Source organism: Anabas testudineus, chromosome 13 (assembly GCF_900324465.2).
Source record: "Anabas testudineus chromosome 13, fAnaTes1.2, whole genome shotgun sequence".
NCBI classification, from domain to species: Eukaryota; Metazoa; Chordata; class Actinopteri; order Anabantiformes; family Anabantidae; genus Anabas; species Anabas testudineus.
In genome coordinates, this window is record NC_046622.1 from 16,208,039 (window position 1) to 16,233,113 (window position 25,075).

Here is a 25,075-nt window from a genome sequence, read left to right on the forward strand (position 1 = left end):
CTAAAGGGTTCAGCAACAAAGGTACACAAAAGGTATATATTTTGTATGTATGTGTTTTGTTTCAGTATTTAATTTTTAGACAGTCTGCCTGGAAGTGAGGCAAAACAAACGCTTTATCATAGAATGCAACACAAAGCAAGACAGACGTTGTGAGAGGTTTTATTTCATCGTTTGAGTTTTTGTGCATGTTAGCGTGTCATGATCACACAGAGAGCGTATGAAATGCACTATTGTATATTCATGGTTAACACGAATTGCACTTATTTCCCTGTTCTCAATTGGCAAACAATATTTACAGTTGATTCCAGTTTATATAAAACTTCACACCAGCACTGCACAACCCTAACATATGCTTCAAATTTTATACACACTCATTCCGATGGTAAATATGAGAAAAATAATTATATACAAAACCATCTCTCTACACAGAAAAGTTTAAATGAACAGATGACAGTTGTATTTGTTGAAAGAAAAGAAGCAACATGAAATCAGGTCTTCAAAAAAATTGATGTACATATTCTAATAAATTATTGTAACAAAAAACATGCACAGCATTGCCAATTTAAGGCAACCTGATTTTGATGATCCAGTTCTATATTTTTTATTCAGTTAGAACTAGTTTCACATGGATTTCTGATCTAACATAACTTTTGGTTCTTAAACGTTCAACTGATTAACCTTAACAGAAGATTGCTAACACAGTCTTGCATTTTCTTCTTCTTACTTTTCAGTTACTTGAATGCCTGCACACATACCTGCTTCTTTGATATGTCCATATACCCCACTCAAAAATTGTTGTCAAATATCTAATGAGTTCCTTTAACATGTAAAAGAATTAAGAACTAGGGCTGCACCACCTTGTACTGCCCACGATGTACCATAATTCTTCTACCTGTCAGGAATTTTGACATATGGTCAATATTGCAATGTACAAGGACTTGTGAGGACAGGACTGCATTTGTGCAATAATGTGGGCATTTCACATGAGACTATAAACGGAACAAGAATGGTGAAACTAGACAAGACTGGTAAGTGGTGCCAATGAAAGCTGTTGACAAGGAGGGATTTAGGTGAATGATAAAATATGGATCATAGATATTGCTGTGAAGAAAAGTGTATTTTCATGTTTTTAGTTACTGGATTTGTTTTTTGGTAATTGATGATGCATAGGCCGGGCAACACAGATTGTATTTGCTTGGCTTTAAACTGTGTATGCTAATTTGATTCAGGGGCAAAAAGATACCATTGACAACAGTTGATACTGTTATTTGTGATATAGTTTTAAGTCTATATCAACCAGCCCCACTGAGAAATTACATTGTACTAAATTATTATTTCAAACCAGATTATGTTGTTTTATCTTTTAAACCACTAAGACAGTGTGTCAGAAGAACAACTGTCTGAAGGACAATCAGGATTACAAAGTGCATATTAATACCGAAATACACCAAGTCTGAGATTTCAAAGACATTTCAGCTGATTAGATTATGTCTTTGTTACAATAGGTTTAGAAAAACTTTGTTGTTTCGCAAACACTGATCACTAATGGACGGACAAAACCAGGAATTAGTTTTGAATGCAATGTATTTTTTAGCAGAGATACATACGGAGTTATTCAGATGACATTCAGATATTCCTTATCATAAGAGATAACAGACATGGTGAAAATGCACTCGATCAAAAGCAGGGCACAGACTCATTACGACATTCCTGTAAACTGGCAGTAGCTTTTCATATATAGATAGTATCTAATTATTCTAAAACAAACCTATAGTTAAAACAAAAAAAAAGAACAAAAATACATTCCTCTTTTCAAAAATGACCTATTTGAATGTCCCCCCCCCCCCGGCCAGTGCTATGGGATGACGCTTGTTTTCATTTCACAGCAAGTGACCTACTTCGCTAACTGGGAAGCGTTTTGCTCAGACTTGGTAATAGATTCTCCCTGATGCTTTAAAGCTTTTGAGAAGCTTGCTCCACATCAACAACTCAACGCAAAATTACAAAACTACTACTAGCAAGCCAGACCTGTCACCTTTGCAAAAACAGTGCAAAAATGGAATTTAGCTGTCCGTTAATAATCACGTCTTTTTGTTCCTACCACCTGAGTATAGCATGGATCAAATTCCAACATAGACTAAGTATTATGCACTTACTATGTGGCTGCTTCCTGTCCTATACTATAGCCCAACTAGACGGTAGACCTTATGGAAGCCAAGGCACTGTCTCCCACTTCACAGAATCTTCTACAGGCTCAGGCGTTTCAATGTGGCAATGCTTGGATAAAAGTTACTGAAATTCTAAATTCCTAACTCAAAGCAGAATCAATATAAATGAATAGTCATGACATCAGTGGGCAGACTGTATGAATTTTAGCACTTTCATCCAGAGTTCATTTCACATCCGCTAAGCAAGAGTTTGTTTGGACTTTTCAGCCTGACCCCTCAGCCAGGCAGTGGTTGGGGAAACAAAAACAAAAAAGTTGTCCGACTCAAAAAGCTGCTATAAGGACGGATAAGAGTCGCACAGGGCTGAACCCCTTTCATTTCCCTTTCTGTACGTTGCCTTCTCCGTCTGTCCACTTGTTGAATCAGTCGAGCAAAGACGCAGCAGAAAAAAGCAGACCCTTCAGGCCATACACCAGCAGATTGTTCATTAAGTATTAATTTAGTAGTACTAGTAACCGTTTGACCAGTAGTGAGTGTTCATGACTTGTTGGTATATCAGAACAGTGTCTTCATCACTCTTGGTCTCAGGCATGAAGATAGACAGAGATGCTGCCCAAAGATCCACCTGTTCCATGTTGGCCAGGGGTTTAATTTAGGGGGGAGTTCACAATGAATTACTGAGCCAACAGCCAAAGTGTTGCAACAGCTCTCAGATTTTGTTGGCATACAGTGTCTCCTCATCACTTTCACTCTCATCCTGAAACTCGTGGGCAAGCAGCGACTTCTTGGAGCCCATAGAAGCGAGCCGGATCTCATCGTCATACTCATCTCTGTGCTGTCGCAAACGGTGGAAGCCATCCTTTTGATGATTAGACTTGGCTGCGCACACACACCAGATGATGCACGCTGTCACCACCAATGCCGTCATAGATGCAGCTGTGTGGAGGAGGAGAAACACAAGTCAGCATGTCTGCATATATACACATACACAGTTTCTTAACAAGAGAACATTAAAGAAAATAAAAGACAGAGACTATTGAGAAACTCAATTTAGTTTAGTTTTCTTGATTTACTCAATCACGCTAAAGACATTTTATTCCTCAGGTGACAAAGATCCAGTTGCAGAAGAAAATGTCTTAATGCAACTTCCTGGGTGAAAAAATTATAAAACTAACAAAGCAGATGCGACCAAAAACATCTAATAAAATTGATTGATCCTTAGACTTTCATGACCTGAAAAAGCTACAGAAGACAATGACATGCTTACCTGCACTGGCTACCACAAACTCTCTGGGCAGGCCAAATATGTTGTTGTCCATGTCTAACACAATGGCGATGGACGTAGCAGCTTCATAGTTAGACACCACCACCTGGTGGTACAATAAAAGTGTATCCATTAATCAATGAAACAACAATGTCAGGTTTTTTGTGTACTAGCCTCTAGATGTAAACTGCAAACTGCCACAGTCAAATTAACAGCCATCTGAAAACTGTGGCTACTTCAGGAAGAACTGCACATTAACATTTGCTGACATTTGCATTATTGTTTTTTTTTTTTTTTTTATAGTATCACTTCATTGTTAATTTAGGTCACAATAAAAGTGCTACACAAATAGGAAGCAATAAAGCTCTGCCACATCATGTCATGTTTGATCAAATGGAGGTGAAAGGCATACATTGATCTACTCAAGCTCCCTACAAAGGTGAGGTTGTAAACTACCTCATTAGCAGGTCTCATCTGCAGGTGTGACTGCTTAACATAATCTGGAGCAGGTTGTATGTCTAAAATAGGATTTGAGGCTCATAAACAATCCAAAATTACCCAGCAACCTTCTGAGAGGTAAATTAAGAGAATCTCAGAATTCACTCCAGTAACACGTTAGATTTTTCTCCGTAGCAAGTCTAGTGTCTAGTTTTAGAGTGTGATTATAAAATGTGTAAATTAGCTTGGGAAACCAAAACTTGTGATCTGGACTCAACTGAAAGAGTAAATACATCTCTTGGTCCTGAATATTGATTGTTTTTTTATAACAAAATATGGTTTATTAGTTCTTTTCTGAGAGAATGCAACAGTGATCTTACAGTGGCATCCAGATATATTAAAAGCAATGTCAAGTAACATCCCTTTTTATTTCTAGGAGTATGAGATGCGTTCCTATGGCCTAAGGCAGAGTATTCGATGTCCCAAGAAATATGGGGAGACTATTAAGGAGAGAAAAAACATGCTGGGCCCAAGACATGATCTGGACTTTAATAATGAGCAAAGTGTAGAAGACCCTCAGAAACCCCTGGATGACAGACATATAAAAAACGCTGCAGTTCTTCCAGATCTCAAAGTGCCTCTCAGTGACAGAACAAAGTCTACTGAAGGGAGGACCGCCAGCAGCATGTCAGCTGGTGAGACAGGACCTCTAATCCACGGCTTCACAGTGCAGGAGTACCAGCTGACTTATCATTCAGTGGTGGATCCTCTGCTCTTTAGCCTTTATGGGAAACCCACAGCCTACAGTCTGGAGCTGGGGCGTAACATTAAGGAACATCTGTTCAGAGAGCTGGCCTACCCAACGCTTCAGATTTCAGAGCAGCCAAGTGGAAAAGTGGATGTGGTGGAGAGATTTTGTGTGCTCCGTCCTACGCCGTTCATAGACATAGACAGTAAAGGAGAACCACAGTAATGTCCAGATGTTCTGTGTCATGAGTGCCGGTATTTTATTTATGTTATTTATACTATTTTCGTTTACCTTGACATGCAGCCAAATTTATATGTCATATCTGTATAAACTGAATAATTGCTCAGTGTATCACATGATTTGTTTGAAAGCTCATCAGTCACTAAATGAATGTAGTGTAATGTAATGTGTGTAATGTGTATAAGTCAGCCACCTGTTTAGCAAGACCTTATCATAAAAAACAATACTTGAAATGTGACGGTGTCATATGTATACAATTCAAAGAATCTTACTCAAAAACATAAATCAGACACCGTAACCATGACATTCTCTGGTCTATCCTACAAAATACTTTTTATGGTGCGCGCATATAACCGTACCTCTTGGCGTTGCTCTTGGTAGCCATCAGCAACAGCTTCAATGTTATGGATGCCAGGAGCCAGCAGTGCATGGAAGAAGCCACCCTCTTGTGTAAAGACTCTCACTCCCCCGTTTAGCACAATGATTGCCCCAACAACAGGTTTCCCACTCTTGTCTGTCACCACTCCTCGCACCCCTTTATGGACCTGAATGGGGCAGAAATGGAGGTAAAAATTTGTTGTGTAGACCGGTAACTAATGTTTCTACTTCATTACTTTCTGGAAATATCTAAAAATCGTATATTTGGTTCAAATCTTAGATACATTGTGCAACTGTTAAAAAATATATATTCAGCAGCGTATTAAACAAGTCAAAATAAAATATCCCATGTTATACTGTAAAACAGTTTTACCTCCACCAACATGCTTAGGAGAGCCTTCTTGTTCTCAGCCCAAATTGTGGCCAACTGATCAGCAGGAGGAAACAAACAGCAGCCAGTATATACTGTGATTTCTGGACAGTGGCCAAAGTCCATACTGAAATCCTGAGAGGCAGAACAGAGGCAGAAGTCAGTTTCTAGCTTTGATTTAGTTCTCATTTGATTTGTGGCGTATCTCTTAAATTTAAAATGAATATTTAGAATCTCAAAACTATTTAGCTCCAAACAGAAAGTGAGCCGTCTTATTTGAGACCATATTTCCATCAAATTCAAACACTGTTTAGTGGCAGCAATGATGTCAACAAACCTTCATGCTTCCCATATGACTCTTTCTCTCTGCTGCCCTCATAACTCCATCGGGGATGTTGCCTGCTGAAAAACAAATGTTCCATTAGCTCTCATACACTGTAACCTTTTTATGGGTGATATGGAACAAAAGGTTTTTTAAGGTATTTAAATTACATACTCTGTCCATTATTTGAACACCCAGTAACCCCAAGGTGCATCTTGGGGTGGTTGCTGGCGTAAACACCTGCCAAGTACTTCAACGTGCCTTCATTTTCAACTTTAAAGATAAAATACATGATTGAAAAAACAAATCTAGAGAAAGTAAGCAGCACAGTGTTTAAATCATTGATCATTTGTCCTGCATGAAATTGACTGATTAATGAGTGGGTGCATTGTAAACTACACAAAGTGTGTTACCAGACTGCACAGGCTTGTCATAAGGGTAGGTAACAACAAGGAAGCCTCCATCAAGAGCTACAGACAGTGTGTAGCCTTTGTCTAAAATCAAGTCCATCATTGCCCTGGTCTCTGGTTGGGCTTTCACCATACGCTGTGATGAATTACCTGAAAGAGGAGAAAAACACAACTTTTTGAGACGTCATCAATCTCAGTTACCTCATTATCTTTCTTAAAATGGTAAATATTCTCCATTTAAACATCTGATATGTTTTCTGTGCTCTTTGTGATCCTCATATTATGTTTTTATGTAGATTTTACACAGTATCACTATTTTGGAATTGGGTAATATAAGCTGTATGTTTTGTATGCTCACACAGAGCACATAATGACACCAGATCACAGAAGAAATTTACTTGAATTCCTTTAACCAACTATGAACTGGGGATGACTGGTTTCTAGTATTATGGACCTCACTACAGAGGTGAGCTGCAACACAGCCTGCAGTGTAAGGCCATTTGTTACATTTACAACAAACCTTTACCAACTGTAGATGTAGCGAAGTAGTAAGTAGAACCTTTTTATGACCCTGTCTCTCAGTTACACACACTTATACACACAACATACCAAAGAAATCTGTGTCCAGATCTATGCCATTAATATTAGCAAAGCCTTTGGTGGAATTGCACTGCTTCTCAACAGCCCGTTCTCGTCCGTCTGGGTTAATAGAGGGTATGATGAAAATCCGGGTCTCATTGATCAGCTAGGAAAGGCAAAGTGAGATGCAGAACAATTTACCAGTGCAGATTAACATTCACTATACATCCAATATACTTTTCTGAATGGCTCTAAAACTCACTCTAGTAATGGCCGGGTTTTTGCCATAGTTGATACACAAGAGGGCAGCAAATTCCAGCAGCAGTTCTGTGCCCACTGGGGCATTCCCATGAATCCCTGCTACAAAGCGGATCTTTGGTTTGGATGGTTCAGATTCCCTAGGTTTGTTGGAGATTTCCAGAGCCAAGATGGTTCGATACTCTGCACTTTGGCCCAAACTGGGAACAGAAGAGAACAAACCAGGAGACAGGTCAGTTTTGTACAAATGTTTAAAACAAAGCAGCAAAAAGAGTAACTGAAGTTATGAAATACAGAAAACAATCTGGATAAATAACGAGCAGTAGTGGTGTGTTGGTGTGAGTTTGTTGAACCATTGTCTGACACAGATGTGAACAATTAACTTCTCTATACATTACATGATGGAGCTCTAAGTAAAAAATCAAATACCTGAGTCAGTCGGCCCAAACATTTAAAGAACATTACTCTACGTGTTTCCTAGTAATTTCCAGTTGATGTATGAGGCAATGCAAGATAACTATGCGGAAAATTCAAAGCAAGTATGGGAAATATATAAAACACCATGATGTCTGCACACACAGTTTTTGTGTCATATTGTGCTTCATCCATGCTCCATGTCAGACAGATCTGACATGGAGAGCTTGATTCATCAGAAACTGTCCAGAGTTCATATGTGAAACTAGCTATGGTGTATCTTCTTCAGGTGACAAAAAAAGCCTGCCTACCTGTGTAATAATGTAATATTGGGAAAGTTAAGTGTGAGGCCTCTCAAAAACTCAGACAGTTCTTTGTAGGGTCGGTAGCGAAAGTTGTTCTCTGTGGCTGAGCTCTTGACCAACTCATCCAAACCCTGGCCCAGAGACAAGTCCTTGATTAAGTCCCGTAGCTCCTTCTCAGATAGTGGTGGAGCCTGGCCGTTTGTGTCCGAGTGTAAACGTTCCAGCCTGAAGTCCACCACCACTACTTTGTCCTCTGAGACTGGGGCGTAGGTTGCCACAGGAGCATACCTAAAAAAGACCAAAAAGAAAGAAATGGAAATCAGAAAAGGAATTTCGTCTGTGACTGTATTTTATTTGTTCTCTAGTTCTTTTTTTATGATATTCAAATTGTACCCATGGGCGGAGGCTGTGATATAGTAAATGCCAGGGGTCAACAGTCTCCAGTAGTCTCCAGTATGAGCTGTAGTTATGTTGTGATCTATCTCTGCCACACTAATGGTGGCATTGGGGATTCCTGTACCATCACTGCTGTCAGAGACTGTGCCCTTTACTCCAGTGTGGACCTGAAGTGACATAAAACCACATACGCATGAGCACATGCAAACCTGAGTGAAAATGGGGAGAACACTTGGGATTTGATTTAAGAGATGAGATTTGTGCTTGTCACCTGGTGTAAAAACTGAAGCAAGGCTCTTCGATTATGTTCCCAGTAATCAGGCAGGTCTTTGGCCAGAGGGTATTTCACACAACCCAATTCAATGGTCACCTCAAAACAGTTGGTGTTTAAGTAGTTCCAGTCCTGCATGCCACCTGAAGAGAAGAAAACTCCATGAATCTGTAGATGGTGCAGTCTCTGTGTTTTGAAATACTGTAAGTGAATGTGCTTACAAAGAAAGACATAGTCATACCAGGAACATTGTACCAGCTGGCACCATTTGTGATGCCATCCTTAAAGTTTTCTGAAGGGTACAGGTCTTCACAAGGGCGTCCATTGTGCATCAGAGGATTCTCCTGCACACACACAAAAACACACACAAATGAGAATTCAATAATGAGTGCTGTTGTGCTCAACTTTCCAAACCCTTGTCTCTGTTCCATCAGCACTCACACAACACAGTTGGTTTTTCAATTACAACATAAAACCACAAGTAGACACTATCCCAGCCTGAAACAGATTAAACAGCACCAGTGATCAGTTACCTGTGAGTAGGCTCTAGACACCTGCTGAAAGACCTTGTCGTCAGGTGACTGGCTATACTTATTTAACCCATCTTTGTCATCATCATAAGGGTAGTTGACCACCAAGGAACCTGAATTTCAGAATACAAAGATACAAAAGCACAAATCAAAATTTCAGAAAATAAACTTCAATGTGCATGACATTTTATTATTATTTATTTAATATCAGGCCTTGTTTGATTTTTATTTAAGTTAATTGCAGCAATCTTTTAAAGCTACAAACATGCTCTATATTTTAAATTGTGAATAAGTTCAACAGAGCATCACTATTAAACTACCATCTTGGGGACTAAAAGTTCAAATAAAACCATGCCTCCATGAAGGTTGGCTGACAGGACGAAGGGGGTGCTCTTCAGCCAGTTCATCACAGCTATAGTCTCTGGCTGTCTGGGCTCTGTGATGGTGATAAACTGGTCAGGGAAGTTGCGGTTTAGGTCAAAATTGTTGCTGTTGTTGCGCCCTTTGTAGCCCTTTACATCACCTGAGGAAAATAAACAGTGAGGACAAGTCATCCACATTAGTATTTCTAAACACAGAATGCTCCTGCTTATTTAAACCGCTACATACACTAAAGGGAAATTACTGTCCAAGTCATGTAATATTACACCTTTACTCCAAGGCAACACCTCAAATACCTGTGTGACCTATATACTAAAATACTCCTTTTTCACAGAGTTCATTATTTGTTTCAGTCTTTGTTTCAGTGCAGGCTGTATTACTGTTTCCCCTTTCTCTTACCTTCAGTGGCTACCTCATAGCCATCGGGGTTCATAGAAGGCATGATGTGAATGCGGGTGTTGTTGACCAACTCAGTGACCTCTGGGTCAGTACCATAGTTACGGCACAGGTACTCAATGAGATTGAGCAACAACTCTCGGCCTACCACTTCATTTCCATGCATGTTGGCCACATACTTAAACTCTGGCTCCCCTGGCATGGAAACAGAGAGTTAGAGGCCTATTGAAAATCCATATTCACAAATTGCATCCCAAAGAAGGTACATGTTATAATTAAATAAGTAATTATATCTTTGTGGTTCTATTACACTACAGACTTACCATGCTCATGAACCATGGGACTGTCTGAGATGACCATCACATAGAGCTCACGACCTTCCACAGAGCTACCGATGGAGATAAGATGGGCAATAGATGGGAACTCGCTGCTGTACTTGCGTAAGAACAGCTCCATATCTGCATAGTTGTGGTGACGAAATTCCTGTGGCTGGATGGCGTGGTGCTCAGGTAGAGGCAAAGAAGGGCTATTTTTGTTTTCCTCAGAAGGAATCACCCTGGCGTGGGTGGAGTTAGGAGAGCTGGTAGTGGTGATGATCGGGCTACTGGATGTGGATGGCGTAGAGGATGTAGATACAGTGATGCTACCTGCAGTATCAGTGACCAAAGGTGTCAAGGTAAAGTTAAGTTCCGTGGCTTTACCCTCCATTACCTGGACACCATGGACTGTCATTGGTGCGTAACTGTGTGTAGAGAAAAAGCAAGCTGTAAGACTTAAAATCCACCTTAAAACAACAGGAAGTACCAAAGTTTGAGGCCAGCATTGTGTTGGCAGCCAGATTAAAACTAATCAGTCTACCAGGAAGTCATTCACAAATAGTTAGTTCCTCTCCTAACTGATGTTATGCATTTCTTATGTACAACACTTGTGGTTAACTAATACTAAGATTGTCTGGAAGATCAACATGACAAAGTTTGTTTTGTTCAGTGTGATTTGGTAAATGGCACCAATAAACACACCACTTTCTGGGCTGTCATTGTAATCACGAGATTTTAAAAGTATTATATTATTGGCATTTTTTGTGTAATTAAGTTGGTTCAGTAAGTTCTGTTTTCTATGCAAAAGAAGTTCAAATTACTCACCCTGGAGCCACAGCTGTGATGTTGTATGTTCCTGGGAGTAGGAGACGATAGTATTCCCCATACTTTCCCGTAGTCAGGTTGTGGCGAATGCCTTCCACCACAATGCTGACATTGGTAAGGGCAGCGCCACTGATGTTGTCTTTCACATAGCCACGAGCACCTATATGGATCTGGGAAATAAATATGAAAGATGACGTCTGTAACTGAAAAAGTTTTATTCTGAAAGTATCAGGTAGTATTTGATTGTGGAGTTATCATTTTCGGTAAACAAACATTATGATGAATGTTGACACATCGCTACTTTGTAATTTAGAAGTTCTACCTTTTCCATATAGGTAAGAAGGGATTCCCTGTTCATATTCCATTCTTTATGGAGCTCAGAAGCAAAAGGATATTTGCAGCAGCTCAGCTCAACAGTGATTTCCAGACAGTTTCCAAAGAGGTAGTTGTAGTCCTGCATCCCTCCTGGATAACAAAGCAGAAATCATAGATCAAACATACTGGGCATGGTGTAATACATTCAATTATTTATATTTTGAAAGACTAGAAGAAGTCTAAACTCAGAAATTAAACTGCTGTGTACAACACAGTAAAACAACTTTAACAAAATAAAGCCTGAAACATTCCCTGCTTCACTAAAATTCAACTCCACTAGTCAACTGGTTAACAGTGAAAGAAGCTCTGTTTGAAAAGCCTTGAGCCTGTCTTTTGTCTCTTCAGTACCTCAAAATAAAAATAGTGTTTAATCTGGCAAAAATCCATGACATCTGCCGTTTGCCAGCAAACCAAGCCTCCCAGTAAGGCAAACAGAAAACACACAGGAAGGCACAGTGTTCAGCTGGTCATCCCTCTGGAACGAGAGCAGGCAGCCAAAGGCTTCTTTGCAGGAGGCTGTCTGTGAGTGGCCACAGTGACCCCATAAATAAGCTATTTGCCACTTTACAACAGTCTAAGAGAAAAGTCTCAAACACAAAACACAGACAACAGCAGAGAAGCAGCAGACTTTGAAAACTGATGAAAATACAAAAACTACAATTCACTCTTAAAGTTAAGGAGGAAACCCACATCCTGTAACGTGGTAGATTCCTTGGCACATAGAGCAGGTGTACCAAAATATACACCACAAACGCAACAGTTGTGAGTCATCTCCGGTCGAACAACAGCAGTTCTTGGAAAAGTTGGTCAGGGCAACTGGCTGCTAGAAACTGGAAAAGGCCACTTCAGAATGCATAATGAACATTTAGAAGCTCACTGGAGGTTTTCTAATTATACACAAACTGATAGCATTTAATTGATCCACGAGAAGATAAATTATAATCACTAGAACAGATTAAATGTAGAATAAAAATTCACACAGGATAATGGTGACCATGCCTCCAAGTTAATTTTAAACAAGGATCATGCACAGAGATATGTCAGTGATTCATTCAAAGTTTTACCTCCAGTGGTTCATTAGCTCATGATGAGCAAATAAGGCTAGATTGATACTACTGCCCATTAAGCTGTAACAAGATGAGAAATATAAAAACATATAACAACATATAACCCTGTTGTCCAGTCACAAGAAGGCGTTGTCTTGTGCTAGGTTTCTTTACAGGTTTTAAACTGAATCAAAATTAAGGTATTATTGTTTGTTTTCCATTACGTAAATCAAACTAAACATCCTCCATATGCTGAGTGAGCATGACAAACACACATAGACAGAGTACAGCAGACCCAACATTAAATATCCTGTCTATGTTCCGGTTCCAGTGACACACCCAGCAAACCACTGACTAGACAAAGAAGCAAAAGTCAGTGTTAGCAGCTGAACTTTCTCTACGGGGCACAAAGATGCTTGTAGTATAAGGTGGCTTTAGGAGTTTAGTGGTACAAATGAATAAAAACAACAGCAGCAAAAAAAACATTTAAGAAAGTATTACTGTCATATGAATGTCAGCTGGTTAGAGTGACGCAGAATGAAAGTACAGTACAGCTGTATTTTCATATAGTGAAATCATATTCTGGACATTGAACTCTTTCATGTCTACAGTCAGACGTGTATCTTGCAAAACATACTGTTTTATAATAACCTAAGCCTACAGCTTTGAACAAATGACCCATAACCCTTAGGAATACTTTGGCCACTGGATTGTCTAAAAAAAAAAACACCACAAAGCATTATGAACGTCCAAAAGCTTAAGAAATACAGCCAACAACAGACAGAACATTTTCAACTACACAGAAGTCACAGTAGGTTACATGAGCCAAAATACAGTTCACAAGTAAAGGGTGCCCTCAGAGACCATAATGAGTCAAAAGATTATAAATCAAGATAACATGTTATGCTGGATTATTATTTCAAGCCACACAAAAAAACTCTTGTTCCTCTCTCCTGGTCCTGGCACTATGCCTGGTCCAATTATTATGTCACACAATGTCCAGACCATTTCCATCATCTGCCATTAGCCCAGTTTAAGTATTTTGTCCACTAAGACATGTCAGACAGATACAAGCATTGTTTATTTGACTGTTTTTCACACGTTGGTGTCCATCTTCATTTTAGAGATTAGAAAACCTCTTCTGGCGAGAGTTTTAATAACTGGTTCAAATAACAGTCTGGACATTGTTGGTCAGAACACAGGCTTTAGTTTTAGCACAGAAACCACAAGAACAGAATAGATACTTGGATGAGTAGTGACATGTTTTGACCTAACAAGAATGAAGTCCAGTTGCCTCAACTTCCACATAACTTCACCAACACGAACAGAAAAGGTTATCTCAGCTGAAATAGCTGTTCTCTAGTCACTCATAACCGTACATATGATAACAATTACAGCCAAGATTTACACAGATAATATTAGCAAACTTTTGCAGTGTTTGTTTGGTAATAATTTACTGCTCCAGTTCCTTGCAGCGTAGTGTACATGTAAGGACATTATCTACAATTTCAAACGAGCTGCAACTGAAAGAAAACACTCTTGTGGTTAATGCAGGTAAATTGAAACTGCCCTTTTGGATGTAGCCTGTAAGTGTCCCCTAAACAGCATTTCTAAACAATCGTCATACATACTGCCACTGTAAACCAACACAAACTCAGAATCCTACTATTTTGAAGACTAATTGTAATTAGATGAAGTGGCTAATTCTATGACATGTACACACACTAAATACCTAACACAGCTGGAAGAGAAATAAGGCGAGCAATGACGTTAGAGCAAAATAGCTGTTACTCTATTATCTGATACTCTGTGCATGCAAATGCATGCAAATCCATGGAAAATCACATGTTGGGAGACACACTTAACCTTATCTAAAACGTATTACAACAAAGGGCACGGAATGTGGTAACCTGAAGCTGCAGCCATTTACACCACCTAAGCCCCGAGAGAAAACCACAAAACAAAAAAGTGATGATGAATATGCTGATCAGGTTTCTGAAATGGAGCTGTTTTGGAATCTATATGGACTGTAGTAAGCGGGTAAACAACACAAATTGGAGCAAAGTTACACATGTATTTAAGATGAGTCAGAGGATTAAATCAAACAGCCCATGGGCCCTGATGCATCTATAGTGAGCTGTCATAAGACCACAAGGCTCTAACATCTTCAGTAATTACAGGCTGAGGAAGACAAACATGGCGAGTATTATCACACTGAGCTCAAGTATTTTGCAACCTAAGACCGAAGACACCTAATCAGGCAACAGTGCTTCAACAACTAAAAAAAGCTGAAACTGAGATACTTTTCTGAGTAATTATCAAGGCCAGTGTTGAGTAAGAAGCATCAGCCAATTCTGTTGTAAAGTATCAAGATCTATTCAAAAAAACTTCCACAATGCAGCTCAGTCACAGCAACAGTATACTTTGTTTGTGTTTTTAGTCAAGCTATTTAAACCAGAGAATGAAGGTGCAAATCACCAATGCAAGGAAAACGGGTTTAAGTTGCTTCCTGGAACAAAACAGAAATGTGAAATGTCGAAAGCTTCAACTGTGCAACTCCAAGTGTAAAGGAAGTTTAAATCATTTGTTCCCGAGTCTTCACAAACAGGTTGGAGCTAGTACACACCACAAACTCATATACTGTAACACTTCAAACACATTTGTGGCTTTAAGGTGGAGTTGGTAAGCAGGGACGCAGATTAGACTGTCATCAATTATCTACATAAACGAGCCGGCCAAAATATTAGAGACACCTCCTAACATTATGCACTCCAGTATGACTCGAGCACTTACTATAACCTCAATAATAAACATATAGGAGAATTATTACCTTTCTGAACTCATGGCAGTACTTCTGTATTGGACTGCATTAGATTGTACAGATGTACCTAATAACATGTCCAGGGAGTGTATACTACAATAGACCTTCACACAACTAAAGCGACTATTAGTTCTCTTCCACTGAACAAAGCAAAAGAAACTGATCATCTTACCTGGCACATCATACCACTGTGCGCCATTAGTGATGCCATCTTTAAAAGTTTCGTCCATGGCATCGGGGCAGTTGGGTTGACCCGTCTTCATCACAGGGTGGTTCTGGGAATACGTCAGGGCCAAGAAGCGAAAGAGAATGTCGTCCGCTGACTGGCTGTATTGGCCCTGCCGCTGGTGGGAGGCTGAGTCATCAAAAGGATAACTGGCGACCACGGTGCCTCCATGCAGGTTCCCTGACAGCACGAATCTAGTGGTGCAATAGCATATTTTAATAACAGCCTCACATTTTTCTGTCTGCCTTTAAACAACACTCATGAGTATGTACATTAGTGCATAAGTTACTGGTGATTGGAGACTGAATATGGCACTAAAAGGTGGGACATACTGACATTTGAGATTAGGCTAACACTGTTGTGCATAGTGGATTTGAACCCTTAACTTTGACACTAGTGTAAGTTTACATACGGGCATTTATTATATTGAGGTAAGCTTAAAAACGGTTCTCCTCTGTAAGGAAATAATCCTCATATTAGGTATCACTTAAATAGACCAAAGAGTAAAGTAAAATAAAGCTTCTGAGAAGGAAACTTCCTTTTCACAAAGAAGCCCTGGGGCTGGTGAGGGCTGCGAATATCTGTGTAAAAGCACAAACAATGCTCTAAGTGTCTCAGCACAGCAGTACAGTAGTTGCTGACTTGAGTCACACCTGAGGCCTTAAAAAAGAAGAAATCTAACTGAGAACTTAGTTAATCATTGTCTAAAACCTTTGCCAATCTCCAGAGCATGGGCACGCATAGCTCTTATTTTCATTGTTGATTAATCTGCCAGTATTTTTTTAAGTTTCCTGGGCATTTATTAAATAGTTGGTAGCACAGAGGCAGACAAGAAACAAGGAAAGAGAAGGGGACATGAAATATACAAAGTATGCATTCCTATGATACAAGGCCCAACTTTTCACCTACTAATATTTCTTTTTGACTGTTTGATGAACTGCTGCTCACATTATTGAGACACCCCTGACACCTTCATTTATTATTTGATGTTATTCATGATGTCAGTGATATTACTACATTTCAAACCCTCCACTATGAGATGCACAGGTGCATTTACACGCAGTTAAGTAACCAGGCTACTCAGAGAAAAGGAGTTTACGTACTTTTCCAGTTTACTGAAGTCACGTGAACCTTTCAGAGCTCAAACCTTTAGAGTTACTGGGTCAAATCTCATACAAGAGGAAGACTCACTTTTTCTCGCGGATCCATCTGATCACAGCCATGACTTCGGGTATTTTTTCAGGATTGGTCGCAGTCCCGTCGTACTGGTCTGGAAAGCTTCTGTTCAGGTCTACGTTTCTGGCATTGTTTCGACCCCCGTTGTCGCCACTGCAGTCTCCCTCTATGGACCTCTCGAAGCCGTCAGGGTTCATACTCGGCATGATGTAAATGTCCGTGCTGTTCACCAGCTCCGTAATGCGCGGCTCCTCTCCGTATTTGGCGAGCAGGTACTCCACAAGGTACACCAGCACCTGCCTGGACACGGTTTCGTCGCCGTGCATGTTCCCTACGTATTTAAATTTGGGTTTCCCCGGTGTGTCCGTGCTGGGGTCGCTGGTGATCCGCATCGCCCAGAGCTCCCTGCCCTCCACGGACTGACCTATGCTCGACAGGTTGGCAATGTGAGGGTATTTCCGAGCTAGGGACTGTAAACGCTCGGTCAGCTCAACGTAGCTGTAGTATTTGTTATAAGTTTCTACCGTTTCCTCCGTCGACGGGCTGAGGCGCCGTGTCCGGAGCAGGCTGGCGTCACCGAGGGAGACAACAAGGAGGAAAAGAAAGGCGAGAAGTGACAACTGTAGTTTCAGCATGGTCGAAAGACGCTCCCGACTAGGACACATGTTGACGGCTCCTCTACCTCTACACCATCCGGACGTTGAAATAAAAGTAGGAACACCAGACTGTGGTCTTTTTCAGTGTTTGTCTAACAGCGGCAGACGGATTTTCGCTGTCACAGTCGGCCTGACTGTTTCCGTCTACTTCCGCTCACCTCGCAGGGGGCGGGGCTTCCGGGGTGACGTAATGTTTTAAGGTGGACTTTGGTGGCGCGCGACTTTTTGATTTGTGACTTTTGTGAATCGTCACAGTTGAACTGATTATTAGGTCACAGAAATATGAGTATGTGGATATGTCGCAGAGATTCCGTCACAAGTGCACGTTTCAGCGTGTGGGAGGTGTAAGTTCAGAGTTTAGGTGAACCTTAAAATGAGCAGAGTGATTTTACCGACGTGTAAAATTCTAAAATGTTTTCTAATGTATTTTATTTCACCTATTTTTAAAAGAAGTATGCTACGAAGTCACTAAAGTCATAGCATAAATGAAATGATAGATAACCAACAACTCTATGTATTTATTTGTATACTATGTATTGTTAGCTATTTACTTATTTTACAGTAGTCTTTGGACAATTATTATAATAATATTATTATTATTACTAGTATTAATTAGACTTTTTCTACTATGGGTGTCGATTTTGCTTTTGCTTTGCTCATTAGGTGTGAAAATATATCAATAAAAATATATCTTTTCCATTATGCTATTAGCAGGTATAAGTAATATTTATGCAATAGCTCTTATTGTGTCCATGAGGGAGAATTGTGGGGAGGGGGAGGAAGGGGAGAAATTTTTTACTAACTAAGCCTAAGCACATACTGCTCATGTTCATTTATGCATACGCATATTAAGCTGATTTTTATGTTCAAGATAAGTAAGGGGTAAACGTGTACGTAAACCAACATTAAATGTGAATACAGCATCTCTTGACTGTAATTAGAGAAGTGAAAATATACAGTAACATAATATTTCCCAAATGAAAATAAATCACAACTGAGCACATAGGTTAGCAGCAGACTCTTGTATTTCTGTTTATTTTAAGTTGCCCGTTACTTCCTGGTAGCACCATGTTTACCTACAAATATGATGAGCAATGACTCCGAGTGGCATCACTACCCTGCTGCCGCCACGAGGCCTTTTAGCCTCCTCCTCTTGTCTCCTCAGCGGGGCATCAGTCAGGGGCTTCTCTTCAGTGGCTCTTTTTTCTTTCCTTAATTCTTTCTTTATATTCATTTGGCAACAGAACAAAACAAAAGCGCTATAAACATCTTGATCATAGAGCATAGTGCTGGAATGACTGGGTGAAGGGAGGAAGAGGAAGATGAGGAGGTGGAGGAGGTAAAGAGTGAGAGGCTGGGAGAGGAGGCCGCAGGTCTCATTGCTGGATTCGACGCAGCGACTGCACCTGGAAGGACTGAGCATGGGAGCCCCACTCTCTGTAATGTTTGTACTCGCCGCCATGACGATCACACTCCATGATATACTGATAACCACGGTAACCTGGAAACTGATAGCACACCCAGCTGGATGAGGACAGAGGGCAGCGTGGAGGAGGAGAGGAAAACAGTGATTAATGATAAATATGTGGCTTTCATTAAAAACAGGTTACTGCATACACTATACATAGAGTAAATACAGAAATATACTGTTAAGAAAAAAAAAAACTGTAAAGCCTTGAAGCAGTGATCCAGTGATCAGTGCACATGTTGAAACTTACGCGCCGCTCTGAACTTGCATGGATCCAATCTCATTGTTGCCCCAGCCCATGGCCTGCAGAGAGGGGTAGTCATCATTTACCTCCCACTGCCGTCCCATGAAGTTCTCCTTCTCAAACAACACCATCTTGGACTCCTTGTGGTTCTGTGCATGCAGGATACATGTTAAGACAAGTGTAGTCAGAGGTTTCAGACTCAAAACAGCTTCAGTTGTATTGTAATGGTTTTGTAGAGGACACTGAGACAGCAACGGTGATTCTGAAAAGTGATCTAACTATGCTGAAGAAGAAAAGCTTTTTTTGTAGCGAAGCATTTTGTATTGTTCAATTACAGATGCATTCAGTAACAGACATGATACTGCTTCACTTTCTTTATTCATTGAAGTCTGACACCACTTGTACCAAGTGGGGATTAAATGTTAAATCTAGCTAAAAGTTGTAGAATTCTAAACCATAATCATAACTTGTCATGTACAAATCCTCTTGGTGCAGAAGATCATGCTACACTACAGTCTATTTTTAGGTGCAGCCTGCAGCTTACAGCAGTCAATCTGTAGAGTTGCCACAAAAGAAAAAGGGTCTAATCCTAAGTGAGTCAATTTGATACATCAGATTTTGTGCTTTTTAACTGTCAATATCTTCTGGATACAAATGCATAGAAGAAAACAGAAGCTGTTGAGACTCACAGCAGAGCAGATGGGGCGGAAGGACATCATCCTCTCAATGTGGTAGGCGTTGCTGCCACTCCATGACTCCCAGTGAGGATACTCTCCTCTCTCCAACACAAACTGCTGTCCACAGAAGCTGGAGTGCTCATATCCTGCCCAGCTGTCCCCAGGCAAGCAGATATACATACAGATACATGCATACAACATTACAGCTTCACTGATAACACTGAGGTACAGATGTTTTCTATAGCAATATCTTTGGAAACCAAGTATAGTTAAGCAGTGAATGTACTGCAAGCATACTGAATCTTAGCACATATATAACCACTAAAAAGTATTTATGTGTTACATATTGTTTCCTCTGTAATTCCCTTGGTGGAGCTCTTTGTTAACTTACGCTCCACACTCCACCTTCAGGGAGCGGATGTTGTCAACGCCACACTCCATGATGTTCTGGCAGGCTGAGGTAAACTCCAGACGCTTCCCCTGGAAGTTCTCCTGGTCATAAACTGTGATCTAGAGAGGACACAAATGCATACTTGTAGTATGCACGTGCAGCACGCACACACTGATGTGTGCACAGATACACATCATCGACATAATCAGGCCAGGCATGAAATTAAATCAATGTAATCTTCTTATGTTAATCAACTAGGCCAAAATATCAAACTCACCTTCCATGGTCCCAGTGGGTTAGGATTATTCAGAGCCATGCTAGTGTGTATCACAATGCTGATTTACCTTTGGAGCAGAGAGCAGGGAGAATCCTATTTGTGTTAGTAACCAAGGTCTGATTAAGAAAAACATTACACAATTTAAACACAACCTGTCATTTCCCCTATATCGATTAGTGTGCGTCCCCGCTGATATTTATTACATATTGTAATGTGCAGTGGCAGCCAGGTTGTGTTTTGTTGAAAAATCTATGCAATGTCTAAAGACACACTCATGTAAAGCAGCAATGCTCTCTGAGAGGCTACAGGTTGAATGGATTGAGATGGAGGGCTTACCTGACGGCCCCAAAGAATAGTTGTTTAGTTCTCTCAGGGGGCTCCACAAAAACGATGTCCTGACCCCAGAGTAAACGGACCTATTTATACATGCTGGTGCTAAAAAAGCAGCAGGGCCTGTGGGTCAGGGAAGGAGTCAGCACATTGCTGGTCCAGTCATTGTTTAGCCCTGAGCTGCTGGGCTTTAGTTCGATGCAGTGGGACTGGATGGAGGGCACTGTGCCCAGTGCAGACAAGCACAAGTTCCAAATGGTTCCTGATCAGTGGGCTGGACCAAGTCCTGGCACAGCATGGTCCAGGAAACAGATCATCACAGATGTGCATAGTCTTGCCAGTGACTTTGGTGCTAAAGAAATACAAAATTTAGGTGCAAAGACCAAAATGTGAAAGGCAGGCAACACACTGTACTTATTTAAATTCTGGTCCACACTTGACTCAAAAGGACAAATGTGTCTTTTTGAGTCATTTACATCTAATGATTCAAGCTGACTAAGTTCTCTCCACACTGCGCTACACTCCATCTCCAATCTCACGTCCACCTCCACTGACCCCGAACCTCTGGTCCTTTCACCTTTTCAGTCACTCCCATGTACACACATGTCACACTGTGTCATACACACACAGGCATGAACAGACAGTCACAGGCATGCATACATTCAGGGCACACAAAGAAACCCATCCACCTATACACAGCCATTTGGACAGTGACAAGGAAATATCTGTTAGCTCTCAGCAATACAGACTGCAGCCTAATTATTTGACTTTTTTTTTTATACAGTACATCTATGCAAGTCTTCCACAAGCGTCTGTGTTCAAATCATTTTACTTGATTTTATAAATTGTAAACCACACAACTGGTTTATTCAGCTCAATAAAGGGTGTGTGCATGTGTTGACATTTTACAGCAGGCTACTGTGCATTTGCTGTCAGCTAGCAATACTAACACAAAGATGTTATCACGACAAATGTCCTATAATATGAGATGATCAAAAATTTAATATATCACACAAAAGTCTCTACATGCTGCTGATTGGGTTTTTTCAATGTTCCTAGAAAAAGCTAAAACTAAAAATGTGTACTTTGTGATGGTCTTTCCTGAGGATCCAGTGATCCAGGTGTCTAATTTAAACTTGTCTAAAAAAGCCTAGTGTCATTTTAGAAGTTCTTGTTCAGAATATAATAAAAAAAATAATTCCTATCTAGCTGCTGTGTTAAAATGATAGCAGATGGAAATCACATTTTTCAATTCTATTCAAGTTGTTATGGAAGCATTTAAAAGATACTCAGCATGTCATCATTTATTACAACTCAGGGAAACTAGTCACATAAAATGTCAATCTTTTGTTTTGCACATAAACAATGAAAAGGCATTTAATGTACACTATTTGTGACATTTTGGTCCAAAAGATAGTAACCACAAGAAAGTAATGCAAGAAGTGCATAAGCACATATGCATTTAATATGAGAGTGTAGGTGGGGTTGTGTGAGATGTGTAGGCATGGACACGACCTGTAATGCTGAAAAGAGCAACACTTGCGTGTCTAAACAAAAGAGAGATGGATGCTGCTCCTGTAGTCAGCACATTACATACATGGCTCAAAGGCTTTGACAGGCTGCACCGAGGATCAAGAGACAGAGAAAGAGTATGGAAAATAAAAGAAAACAACAGAGACTCTGGAGAAAATGATAGAAGGGAAGGATAAAAAATGAAAAATGATTTAAACAAAGTCAGAAAGGGATCAAATCTGCTAAATTAACTGTGTAACTGTATGAGTCTGAGTGTGAGAGAGAGAGGGGTGGGGTGGGGCCTCAGACTTTCTGCTGATGGCAGTGACTGCCCCCAACCCCACACAATGGTGCTGGACAACAAAACAGGCAGCTAAGTCAGCATGACTTGTCTACAGATAAGCAACATGACCTTTGACCCTGGACCATGCTCCAAACAGCTCACAGCCAATGAGAAGTCTGAACCGTGTCTCTATAGAGTTGGGCTGGATGTGAATGTATATATATATCCGCACTCACAACGCCAGCGTCCATCACTTTCTTCAAAGGTCGCTCTGTTCAGCCTGAAATCAGAACTGTAAGTTTACTCTCTAACTCTGTTAACATTATCGGACCTTAAGGGGACTTTCGTGGTTTTCCTGACAACTGGAAAAAAAGGATTTCCTCCTCTCGTAAATGTTAATTTTGGACTGAGTAGGTGGGATATTGGTATAAAATGCATCAGGGTATGATATTACATTTTGGAGCTGACCATAAGGAGAAATTAGTGTTTTGTGGCTCAATCCTGGCTCGAGTCTTGTTACAAAATTTCAGGGATCCAGTAGAAAATGTACAGAAAATCCTGTTTTTGCTGTGATTTAAATTCACACTTTGGTCCAGTGATGTAGAAGTGCATCAGTACACTGTGTTGTCACTGTTAGGGGTGGTCGTAGGTGCCACGCCACAAGGCAGTGGAACACTGTTTGTCAGTCTACTGTTAGTTAACTCTTTTGTGTTTGTCATCAAGATGAACAGAAAAGCAGAAACAAAATGTTCCCTTTTAGCACCCGGAAAAAAAAAAACCTGTTTTAAAGATATGATCTAAATTCATTAAGTTTAAATATCCAGAGATACTTGGGTTCCTGATGACAGTTGTGATAGTGCAGGATCCATTTTACACAACACTTGAAAACACGCTGTGTTCGAGCAGTGAAGGAATAGTAAAGGTGATCGTTGAAAATGAGCGGCTGACTGTGCTTTCTCTCTCTGTAGAGCTGATCATGTCTCACTCAGGTGCTCAAGGCAGCATTGGCAGCCACTCTGCCATGGGGCTGCGCAATTACAAGGTACCTCCAACTTTTTACATAGAGACTGTAAAATCCTAAAAACGACAAAAAATAAGCATTGAAAGTATTTAACTTCATATAACTAAATGTTTTCAACTTATTTTCCATTTCAGATATACCTCTACGAATTTGAGAACTTCCAAGGCCGTAGGATGGACCTGTTCGGAGAGTGCCGCAACCTGTGTGAGAAGGGCTTCGAGAGAATCGGGTCCATCAGGGTGGAAAATGGCCCGTAAGTGACCAAACCTGCCAAAGAGGTGTTCCACAACCGCATATCTTCTGCTCGACTGATTAGAAGCTTAATGTCTGTCTGTCTGTCTGTCATCTAGCTGGGTGGGTTATGAGCAGCAGAACATGACTGGTGAGATGTTCATGCTGGAGAAGGGCGAGTACCCACGCTGGGACACCTGGTCCAACAGCCACAGGTGTGACAGCTTCATGTCAGTCAGGCCTGTCCGAATGGTGAGTTGTTCTTTTTTCGTTCGTTTGTTTTTTTATTTCCATTGTGGCAGTAAAGTGCTGACTTTTATTTCTGTTGTTGGTAAAGATCCATTTGTTCCTCATGTCTACCTGTTACTGGTGGACAGTGTTTTTCTTGCTGCACTAACAACATCTGTGCAGCAGTGCAACAGTGAATATATGAGAAGTGGTTATTGTTACACTTATGAAAAATGATATATGTATATATATTACAGGACCCCCAGGACCACAAGATCTGCTTGTATGAATGTATAAACTTTGAGGGTCGTAAGATGGAAGTGTGCGATGAAGATATCCCAAGCCTGTGGTCTTACGGCTTCCAGGACCGTGTTGCCAGCATTCAAGTCACCGGTGGAACGTAAGTCATTTCCATCTGTCTGGGAAAGTTGTTTTGTGGTTGATCGATCGGGAAACAACAAGAATTTAGAAGAGTTGTTTCTTTTGAATTCCAAAGTAAGAGAAATTACATCAGAATGAAAAGAAAACTATAAGTTTAAGCCAAGCTGGTGGTCAACTCAACTTGACTTTGTGGTTCACCTGTTTCTCTCTACTTCCCCACACAGCTGGGTGGGCTACCAGTACCCCGGCTACCGTGGCTACCAGTATGTGTTCGAAATGGGCCCCTACAAGCACTGGAACGAGTGGGGAGCCCACCACCCCCAGATCCAGTCCATCCGCAGGGTGAGAGACATGCAGACGCACCGCAGGGGTTGCTTCGAGATGACAGCGTAGATTGGAGTCCAGCAGACTGTGGGCTAACGGGAGGGAATAGCAAGGGTCTCAGGCTTGTCAGGTTGTTAATGAGCCCTTGGATATTCTTTAACAGCCACTTAGCCGCACAAGCTACTTGAATATTGTTGGTGTTTTTACTGGCAGGATTTGGGAGTATGTGTCATCACGAATGATTCTGAATGGCATGAGAAGTTCTCAATGTCACAGACTTCCTGAGCAACAGTAACACCGGTAAAAACAGTAGCAATACTCTCTGTCTACAGACCTCATAGAAAGATTATACAATTGATCATATTTATGAAAGGGCGCTTATAGAGGATTAGTAAATG

The 25,075-nt window shown here is 40.6% G+C and overlaps 4 protein-coding genes across 6 annotated transcripts; 2 read left to right on the forward strand and 2 right to left on the reverse strand.

The window, feature by feature from the left end:
- Positions 1-143: 143 nt before the first annotated feature.
- On the reverse strand, positions 144-17,470 carry cpda (carboxypeptidase D, a). 2 transcript variants are annotated; one of them, XM_026367207.1, is made up of 21 exons: positions 16,670-17,470; positions 15,425-15,672; positions 11,333-11,475; positions 11,011-11,180; positions 10,192-10,610; positions 9,872-10,063; positions 9,447-9,614; positions 9,095-9,204; positions 8,803-8,905; positions 8,562-8,704; positions 8,288-8,457; positions 7,901-8,182; positions 7,180-7,375; positions 6,948-7,083; positions 6,342-6,488; positions 6,103-6,201; positions 5,944-6,005; positions 5,610-5,741; positions 5,218-5,403; positions 3,436-3,538; positions 144-3,104 (listed from the first exon to the last, which is right to left on the reverse strand). In XM_026367207.1, the coding sequence occupies exons 1-21, from the start codon at positions 17,317-17,319 to the stop codon at positions 2,878-2,880; spliced, it is 4,086 nt and encodes a 1,361-aa protein (XP_026222992.1). In that variant the 5' UTR covers positions 17,320-17,470; the 3' UTR covers positions 144-2,877. The 2 variants fall into 2 exon arrangements, with proteins under 2 accessions (XP_026222992.1, XP_026222983.1); XM_026367198.1 differs by having other exon boundaries at positions 5,944-6,008.
- Positions 3,545-5,208, forward strand: LOC113166941 (uncharacterized protein C22orf31-like). Of its 2 annotated transcripts, none has more exons than XM_026367220.1 (2): positions 3,545-4,155; positions 4,307-5,208. In XM_026367220.1, the coding sequence occupies exons 1-2, from the start codon at positions 4,102-4,104 to the stop codon at positions 4,841-4,843; spliced, it is 591 nt and encodes a 196-aa protein (XP_026223005.1). In that variant the 5' UTR covers positions 3,545-4,101; the 3' UTR covers positions 4,844-5,208. The 2 variants fall into 2 exon arrangements, with proteins under 2 accessions (XP_026223005.1, XP_026223013.1); XM_026367228.1 differs by having other exon boundaries at positions 3,545-4,008.
- Positions 17,471-18,686: 1,216 nt separating the features above from the next.
- On the reverse strand, positions 18,687-20,406 carry cryba1a (crystallin, beta A1a). The gene is made up of 5 exons (XM_026376862.1): positions 20,368-20,406; positions 20,091-20,209; positions 19,712-19,853; positions 19,029-19,171; positions 18,687-18,834 (listed from the first exon to the last, which is right to left on the reverse strand). The coding sequence occupies exons 1-5, from the start codon at positions 20,404-20,406 to the stop codon at positions 18,687-18,689; spliced, it is 591 nt and encodes a 196-aa protein (XP_026232647.1).
- A 3,062-nt stretch (positions 20,407-23,468) lies between these two features.
- Positions 23,469-24,746, forward strand: crybb1l3 (crystallin, beta B1, like 3). The gene is made up of 5 exons (XM_026375936.1): positions 23,469-23,534; positions 23,648-23,766; positions 23,864-23,996; positions 24,230-24,372; positions 24,578-24,746. The coding sequence occupies exons 1-5, from the start codon at positions 23,469-23,471 to the stop codon at positions 24,744-24,746; spliced, it is 630 nt and encodes a 209-aa protein (XP_026231721.1).
- Positions 24,747-25,075: the final 329 nt, after the last annotated feature.

Excerpts from the sequence above, each read along its gene's own strand:
- LOC113166941 (XM_026367220.1), top strand. The coding sequence starts at position 4,102 with ATGTGTAAATTAGCTTGGGAAACCAAAACTTGTGATCTGGACTCAACT. Across the intron at positions 4,156-4,306 it reads ATCTGGACTCAACTGAAAGA|GAGTATGAGATGCGTTCCTA; the intron begins GTAAATACATCT and ends TTTTATTTCTAG.
- cpda (XM_026367198.1), bottom strand. The coding sequence starts at position 17,319 with ATGTGTCCTAGTCGGGAGCGTCTTTCGACCATGCTGAAACTACAGTTG. Across the intron at positions 15,673-16,669 it reads AGATGGATCCGCGAGAAAAA|ATTCGTGCTGTCAGGGAACC; the intron begins GTGAGTCTTCCT and ends TTGCACCACTAG. Across the intron at positions 6,489-6,947 it reads TCTGGACACAGATTTCTTTG|GTAATTCATCACAGCGTATG; the intron begins GTATGTTGTGTG and ends CTCCTCTTTCAG.
- cryba1a (XM_026376862.1), bottom strand. The coding sequence starts at position 20,406 with ATGGCTCTGAATAATCCTAACCCACTGGGACCATGGAAG. Across the intron at positions 20,210-20,367 it reads ACCCACTGGGACCATGGAAG|ATCACAGTTTATGACCAGGA; the intron begins GTGAGTTTGATA and ends TGTCCTCTCTAG. Across the intron at positions 19,172-19,711 it reads TCCGCCCCATCTGCTCTGCT|AACCACAAGGAGTCCAAGAT; the intron begins GTGAGTCTCAAC and ends CTGCATGCACAG.
- crybb1l3 (XM_026375936.1), top strand. The coding sequence starts at position 23,469 with ATGTCTCACTCAGGTGCTCAAGGCAGCATTGGCAGCCACTCTGCCATG. Across the intron at positions 23,535-23,647 it reads TGGGGCTGCGCAATTACAAG|ATATACCTCTACGAATTTGA; the intron begins GTACCTCCAACT and ends TTTCCATTTCAG. Across the intron at positions 23,767-23,863 it reads ATCAGGGTGGAAAATGGCCC|CTGGGTGGGTTATGAGCAGC; the intron begins GTAAGTGACCAA and ends TCTGTCATCTAG.